The sequence below is a fragment of the Elephantulus edwardii genome, unplaced genomic scaffold (assembly GCF_000299155.1).
Source record: "Elephantulus edwardii isolate Elephantulus edwardi_28Jun2011 unplaced genomic scaffold, EleEdw1.0 scaffold00226, whole genome shotgun sequence".
Lineage (NCBI taxonomy): Eukaryota > Metazoa > Chordata > Mammalia > Macroscelidea > Macroscelididae > Elephantulus > Elephantulus edwardii.
The window spans coordinates 921,220-929,173 of NW_006399976.1; the positions used below are offsets into that span (position 1 = coordinate 921,220).

At 49.3% G+C, this 7,954-nt stretch overlaps 2 protein-coding genes across 2 annotated transcripts in view; one reads left to right on the top strand and one right to left on the bottom strand.

The window, feature by feature from the left end:
- Nucleotides 1–1,736: 1,736 nt before the first annotated feature.
- MRPL34 (mitochondrial ribosomal protein L34) lies at nt 1,737–2,275 on the bottom strand. The gene is made up of 2 exons (XM_006898268.1): nt 2,202–2,275; nt 1,737–1,950 (listed from the first exon to the last, which is right to left on the bottom strand). The coding sequence occupies exons 1-2, from the start codon at nt 2,273–2,275 to the stop codon at nt 1,737–1,739; spliced, it is 288 nt and encodes a 95-aa protein (XP_006898330.1).
- A 5,319-nt stretch (nt 2,276–7,594) lies between these two features.
- ABHD8 (abhydrolase domain containing 8) overlaps nt 7,595–7,954 on the top strand; it is a 4,998-nt gene continuing 4,638 nt past the window's right edge. Inside the window, exon 1 of the mRNA XM_006898317.1 lies at nt 7,595–7,948. Coding sequence (XP_006898379.1) covers nt 7,595–7,948 — 354 coding nt within the window. The remainder of the gene's footprint in view (nt 7,949–7,954) is intronic.

Consider the following 7,954-nt stretch of genomic DNA (forward strand, 5'->3'; position numbering starts at 1 on the left):
ACATATTGCTGCAACTACAATCCCAGAGGTGAACGGTTCAAGTCCACCAGTTGCTCTGCCGGGGAAGGAGGGACAATCTCCTCCTGTACCAGTCAGATCTGATTTGATGGTACACGCACACAAAAATAATAAAATAAAATAAAAAAATTAAAAATAATAATACTGATCCTAAAAAGTGTTAGTAGCACAGTGGTTATAAACACTAGCTGCTATCAATAGGTCCTTGGTTCGAACCCACAAGCTCCTCTGAAGATGTGGCATTTGTTTCTTTGAAGAATTACAGTTTTCCTTTCTATGAAGGAAGGCAATGAAAGCGAAGAAGGAAGCCCCTACCCTCCCAAAACTGAAGCCAAAGCAAAGGCATTAAAGGCCAAGGCAGTCCTGAAGGGCATCCACAGCCACACACACACACACAAAAAAGAATTTCCGCATAGCACCCACCTTCTGGTGGTCTAAGACGCTGGGACTTTGAAGGCAGCCCAAATACCCCTGGAAGAGCGCCCCTAGGAGAAACAAGCTTGACCACTATGCCATCATCAAGTTTCCCCTGACCACTGAGTCAGCCAGGAAGAAGATAAAAGATAACAACACACTTGTGTTCATTGTGGATGTCAAGGCTAACAAGCACCAAATTAAACAAGTTGTAAAGAAGCTCTATGACATTGATGTGGCCAAGGTCAACACCTTAATTAAGCCTGATGGAGAGAAGAAGGCCTATGTTCGACTTGCTCCTGACTTTGATGCTTTGGATATTGCTAACAAAATTGGGATCATCTAAACTGAGTCCAGCTGGCTAATTCTAAATACAAATTTTTCTCACCATAAAAAAAAAAAAATATACAGTTTTGCAAAACTTCTAAGGCAATCCTACTGACTAAGAGTTGCCACATGGCAGTATCAACTTACTTAGCAGTGGGTCTGGGGTCTGCTAGTTCACTCCTGTACTACCTGTTTGAAGATTTTCCAACTATCCACTATAGTCTGATTCTGCACAATACTCTAAGGATTCAGTCAAAACTCCTCTGATCTGAATTCTGGGACTCACTCACATTTGTCCCTGCCAAATCCTCTTCTCGGGCTGAGTGTCTTAACAATTTCTCCAGGAAGCCTTTTGATGGCGTTTTTTTCCCAAGATCAAATAAGACCTACTTCCCAAAGTCCAGTAAGTTTCAGAGGGGTCCTTACACCCCATCTTTAAGGACAGAGAATTTTAACACTCCTCTCACCAGCAGTGTTCGCTTTCCAAACCTAAACAAGTTATCAAATAAATAAAACAAGTAGGAATGACATTTTTGTATTTAATGACATTAATGAGTTAATTACTAATTTTTCAAGTATAGTAAATGTTGGGATTATGAATCTTTATCTTCATGAGAAATATTTTAAATTACTTACTGAACAAATAAAAGAATCTGAGATCTATTATGAAACTACGAGGAATTTAGCATGGGTGGTTGGTTGACGGTGGTCGAGGTAACAATTCACTCATTATTATTTTGTGGATGTGTATGTGCAAAGTTCTTCCAAACTCCAAATATTTTTAAAGAAAGAGATTTTACAAGGTTTGATTGCCCCCTTTTCAGTGTCTCACCCTCCATCTTCTTCTGCACCAATCACGAAATTGGGAGCCCATTGCCGTCAGAGTATGTTCCCTTCTCTGTGAAAACAAAACAAAAATCCAGAGGAAGTCCGGGATGAGGACACGGCTTTAATGAACTTCTCCAGGGCAGCTCAGGTCAATGGCTCAGCGACTTGCGCCCCTTGAGCATGCGCCGAAGAATGACCTGCACGCCGGCCGGCGTGCTCAGGCGCTTGATCCAGCCATGCTTACGTTTGCGTTTGATGTTACTCGGCTGATACTCATTACCGCGCGTCCTGCCCCGGACTGGCTGCAGGGTGGGTAGACCCCAGGTGTCCGGGAGCCCCAGCCAGGCTCGGGGCTGGAGCCACCTATGTAAGCAGAAAAGGGGGAAAAGGTCAGAGACAGCGCTGTGTGACCTCAGACACAGCGCTCAACTTCTCTGAAAGTTCAGCTTCCCGACCCGCGCCGCGCGACAGCCTCTGGATGCAATTAGACGTTCCATAAATACACGAGGGGGTTGGCTTGTTACCAGGAAGGTCAACAGTAGGCGCTAGTCTACTGCATTGTTCTATATTGTTCTCACTTCCAGTTTTGGAAAGAAATGCCGCTGAAGCCTCACCTGGCCTTTAGCAGAGCCGTCGACCGACTGGCAGGACCCCACACGCGTGCCAAAGACAAAGCCAAAGAAGCCATCGCCTGCGTTAGTAAACTCGTCTCTGTCGCCAGGAAAGTCGTAAGTTCCGCCACTCCGGAACACAGACTTCTGGGAGGTGTAGTTCGCCATACAGGAAAGCTGGCTTTGCCGCAAAGAACTCTGGGAGTTGTAGTTCCAAGCCTGCAGACAAGCGTGAGCTTCGGTGACTGCAAGGGAATGTAGTCCTTTGTGGAGACCCAACAGATGGAGAAGGGTGTCTCCTCGTGAGGCGCATGCGTACAGAACTGACCCAATGACGGCTGGGAATTGAGGTGCCTTCTGTTCACCAGTAGAGGGTGTCCCGAGGTGACCATGGCGCAGCTGGTGGCATCGGCTGGAAAGGCTGATATATTCCCGCCCCGTGTCCAGCAGCAGCCAGGCAGATGGCACACAGCTGGCTGGCAGCCTTTCTTTGGCCCCTGCCAATTCTCCGCCCCTTGGCAGGGAGCCCAGAAAGCCCGAGTTCTTGCAGACTGGAAATCTTTGGGGTGGTCCCCCATTCTCTCTGCCTTTTCATTTCTCATTCTGCAAGCCTGATAAATGAAAGGGGCTCCAGAGTTCCGCCTGCTGGTCTTGACCCCTTTTAAAAAAACTAATAAATTTTTCTAATGCACTGATCACCTTGACCTGTTAGACGCCCTCTATGGCTCCGCATTGCCTTAGGGAAAAATGTTCAGGTCATTCACCAGGCATGCCAGGCCCTTTACATACAGACATATACTGCCTTTTAGCCACACCACACCCTCCTCTCTGCCTGGTATTCTTCACCCTTGATAATCAGACGTTTGCTTCAGGATGTTCTTCAGTCTTGTCCCTTCCTCTGGTTCAACCCTGACTCCATCTGGCTGGAGTGCCTGTAGTAGCCACATTCTCCCTTCTGCCCGGGGTACTCAAAACGGTTTGGCCTGGACCTGACTCCCTGTGGAAGCCCTAGCCTCCTCCAGCATGCAGTGGGAGTGTTTAAGGAAGGCATGCAGATGAAATCATATATGTCGTCTCCCAGGAGTACCCGGAGTAGGAGTAGGCAAGTGTAAATGGCTGGAGTTAATCCATCTATGGCAGCAAATTCCTGGGGAAAGCAGTAGACCAGGAGCGAGGGAACAGTTAACCCATTGTTTCCTGCAGTCTATGGCACCTGCACCTTCATTCAGCACACCACCACCACCATAATAAAAATGCCAATGAATGATAGACCAATTTGTTAAGCATTTGTTATGAGCAAGCTGTTTTAATCTGCATAGCAAACTCAGGATAGAATTTCTTTCACAGACAAATAGGTGCTTAGAGAAATGACCTCCCCAAGCCTCCATTTCTCCAACTGAGACTGGATTTGAACACTAGGCTCTTTGACTCTCACTTTCTTGGGGTTCCTGTCTGGACCACAGAGAAGCAGGTACCTGCCTCTGGCTACCACCCTCCTCAGCTCCATTGGTTATTGTTAGGTGCCATCAAGCCAGCTCTGACTGATAAAAACCCCACGTACAGCCAAATGACACACTGCCCAGTCTTGAAACATCCTTAAAATCAGTGCTGCCCTTGAACTCATTGTTGCAGCCCCTACATCAACCTATTTTTGTTGAGGGTCTTCCTCTCTTTAGATGACCTTTTACTTTTCCAAGTCCTTAACCATGTCCTTCTCCAGGGACTGACCCCTCCAGGTAGCACATCCAAAGTAGATAAGAGTTTCTCTCCATCCTTGTCTAAAACGCACTTCAGCGGCACTTCTCTCAAGACGAATTTGCTCGGTTAGGAGCCATTCATTTGAGAAGTGGAGTTGTGAAACACAAATTCTCTTCTTGCTCACAGCTGTTAGACTTTTGTGTTTAAGTTTGGCAAATAACAATAATCACTACTTGAAATCATATAGTCTTGGGCTCAAGTCCCAGTTATGCCTTTTGCTTACCTTGGGAATTTGGCCAAGTGATTTGCCCTTTATAAGCTCTGTTTTCTCACTTGAAATTGGAAAGATTGGCTGTTTCTTGAAGGCATGGGTAGGTATCTAGAAGGTTATAGGGGCAAGGGATCTCTATTTGGCGGCAACAGGACTTTTTGGAAGCTGGGATTGGCTAGGGTGACCCCATGCGGAGAATGAAGATCTCAAGCCCCTCCTCCTTCATGGAGGCCCGCAGACTTCAGGCTGCGACCCTAGACTCAGCCCTGGGCCAGGCCCAGGACCTCCCCCACCTCCGTGAGCCCCCTGAAAGGGGCGGGGTCGCTGCACCTAGAACCAGCCCCATTCTTAGCGCCGCCACCTTTAATTGGCCAGTTAACTAGGCCAATTCAGCTGAAAGCACCGATTGGCCTGCCAGCCCGTTTGTCTGCGTGCGGCCCGCCCTCCCGGGCAGGGACTTAAAGGGCCGGCTTGCTCAGCGGCCGTGGGATGCCCCCGCATTGACTGCCCTGGGCCCGCAACTGCCGCTGCCGCCCGCGTAGTCGCGCCTGGCCAGACACCGCGCCACCATGTAAACAGCACCTGCCGGCGGATGCTGACTTCTCGGCTCGGGACCCGCCTGCCCCAACCTGGGTTCCGGGGGCCCTCGATGAGGTGAGAAGGGAGCGGGCCCGGACGGGGGGCACTGAGGCCCGTGTCAGAGATAAGGTGCCCTCCAGGCCAGGACTCCTAGGAAGCCGCAAAGCCCTAGCAGCCCCAGCCTCGCTGCAGGGCTGACAGGCCCCAGAGGGCAGGGGCTGGCGCGGCACATCTGCAAACCGTGGGGGGCCATCCTGGGGTGGGGGCGCGGCCAGCCGCCTTCATCACCCCCTGAGGCCCAGCCTTGGACCAATGTGCTGTCTCCAGAAGCCCCCAGACTGGGAATCAGAAGCAGGGGCGCTCCTTCCTAGCACCCCTAGGCCCTAGATAGTGGGGGAGCTGCATGGGACTCCCCTCGAGTTATGTAACAGCTTACGGTTACCATGAACACACAAGGGGGGTTGCGGGGGGTGCAGCGAGAAGGACGGAAGCGTAGAGGCCCCCAACTATAGCCCAGGTACCTCCATCTCCTCGTCTCCACCACTGGTATTTATCCTGGTCAACTGTAGAATTTAGGGTATAGAGAGCAGCTTCCACCCAGCATCCTTTGAAAACCACGTATTTCATGCCCTTGGGCCTCAACTTGCCCATCTGTGAAACAGGGCTAGCTCACCCTTCTTGAGCAGATGTTGGAACCACGGGGCGGGGGCGGATGGGGGGGAGCAGAGTCCTCCAGCTGTGCTCTGCCAATATGTATGTAGTTTTAATTAGAAGAGACCCACTCAAAGTGAGGTGTTGAGTAGGGCTTTCTACAATGCATTCCCCATCTTCCTTCCCCAGGGTGTCTGTCACCTTTCTGGACCCTAGGTAGAGGCCTAGGGTGCGGCTCAGTGTAGGTCTGCATCTCTGATGATGCCTTCCACAGCCCTCAAAACATAATACTGGTTTTGCCACATTAGATGAACCCTGACCCAACAAGAAAGAACTATGCAACAGAACTCAAATTCTTAAAAAAAGTTCAGGCTAGTTAGACTGATTAAGAATAGAGGCCCAATAGAGATACTCTTTACCCCTCAAACCAAAATGATCTTTTGAGGTCACGTTTTAACTAAATAACAGAAATATTATCACTTAAGAGTAATGATCTCTTTAAAAAAATATACCCTAAAATGGTAACAAGTTGCATTAAAGCAAAGATGAGAAGGTAAGGGGATGGGAAAACTAGAGTACCAGAAGTTGTACAACTGGAACAGAGTGAATGACAATGATCACACATTGTGAACAATGCAATCCGTTTCATAGAATTTGTGTAGGAATTATTAAATGGGAGCCTAATTTGCTGTGTAGCCTTTACCTTAAACACAGTAAAATATTTCTTAAAAAAAGAAGAGGGGAGTAATTGAATGAAGGAATGAGGCAACCATGTTGTAGTTGTCTTTTTTTTTTTAATGTTTTGCCAAGTCATCTGCAACCTTTTGAACAGTAGCTCTGAACCCTGCTCTAGCCTGAGCCAATCTCACTGCCTCCAACACACTTGCCCCCATTACCCTAGTTACTGAATCAATCCATCTCATCCTGAGTCTTCCTCTCCTGCACTGTCCCCTCTGTCCCGACACCCTTTCGAGCATGATGTCCTTCTCCAAGGACTGGTCCCTCCTGGCTATATGCCCAAAGTATGTGAGACAGAGCTTCAATATCCTTGCCTCCATGGAACAACCTGGTTTTACCCTCTCTAGTTCAGTCCTGTTTGTTCTCTCAGCGGTCTGTGATAGTTACCATTGTTGTTGCTTTATACTATCAATATTAGTGACCAGCAAGTCAATTCATGGAGACTAAACATGTGCAGAGTAGAATCCATCCATAGGGTTTTCAAGACTGTGGACTTTGTGAAGCAGCTTCCCTAGCCTGGCTTCCATGGTGCCTCTGAGTGGATTCAAACCACTAACCTTTCACTGAATAGTCGAGCTCTTTACTGTTGGTCCCACCCAAGGAGGCCATCCAAAAAACCCACTGTTGTTGAGTGGTTTTGAACCCAGTTTTCCAAAGCTACCCTTTTTTAAATTTTTTTTTAAAATACTTTAAAGTTCACAGAAAACTTGGATTTCTAGTCATCCATTGTTGCACTTTTTCCTCCCTACCTTCCCTCCCCCAGTTCATTTTTCTCTTTAAAAAGAATCTCACTGTTACACAAGAGACTGTCAATCTTTCTCCCTTCAAATAGCCAGTGGTTCCCACCACCAGCTTTTGACTAGCAGACCGGTAGGTTAAACACAAAACCTCTAGACTTCCATAACTGATAAACTCAAGCTGGTCAAATTTGTCATAATGTCCCTCCTCCAGGAAGTCCCCCCAGGGCGACTGCCTTCTCTGTAGATGATTCCTGGGGCCAAGTATATAGCTAGATTCCTGTATAAGTATATATAGATTCCTCTGTCTCTCTCTGTGTTGGCTGCCTTGGGAGGGTAGCCAGCCACCAGTTTGGCACTGTCCAGATAAAGCCTCTTTTTGGTATTTGGGCTGGCTCTTGCTCAAGCTGGAACCTCTTAGCAAAAGCTGGGCTAGTAATGGTAGCTTGGTGGCCTCGTGGCAAGTAGCTGTGCTGCAGTCCCAAAGGCATGCGGTTCAAATCCACCCGATGCTCTGCGGGAGACTGATGATCAGTCTTTTCTGGTGGGATTAAGTGTCTCTGAAAACCCTCTGGAGGGTCAGCTATAGGTCCGTTCCAATTCTACTGGTACACGACAAAGACAGCAGTGGAATACTTGACCTCCAGAGGTCTGGGCTCTGTGTGTGTTTGTGGAGGGATGGCCCCTGAGCTGGCAACTGTCCTCCACTCACAGGACGCACCATGCTGACCGGGGTGACCGATGGGATCTTCTGCTGCCTGCTGGGCGCACCACCCAACACCGTGGGGCCCCTGGAGAGCGTGGAGTCCAGCGATGGCTACACCTTTGTGGAGGTCAAGCCAGGCCGCGTACTGCGGGTGAAACACGCCGGGCCCGCCCCGGCCCCTACCCCGCCGCCGCCACCAGCGGCATCCCCGGATGACGCCCAGGAGGACCGTTCCGGCCTGGTCCGTTGTCAGCGTCGGATCACCGTGTACCGCAATGGTCGGTTGCTGGTGGAGAACCTGGGCCGCGAGCCACGAGCTGACCTCCTGCACTGGCAGAATGGCTCAGGGGAGCCGCCCACCGCCCTGGAGGTCGAG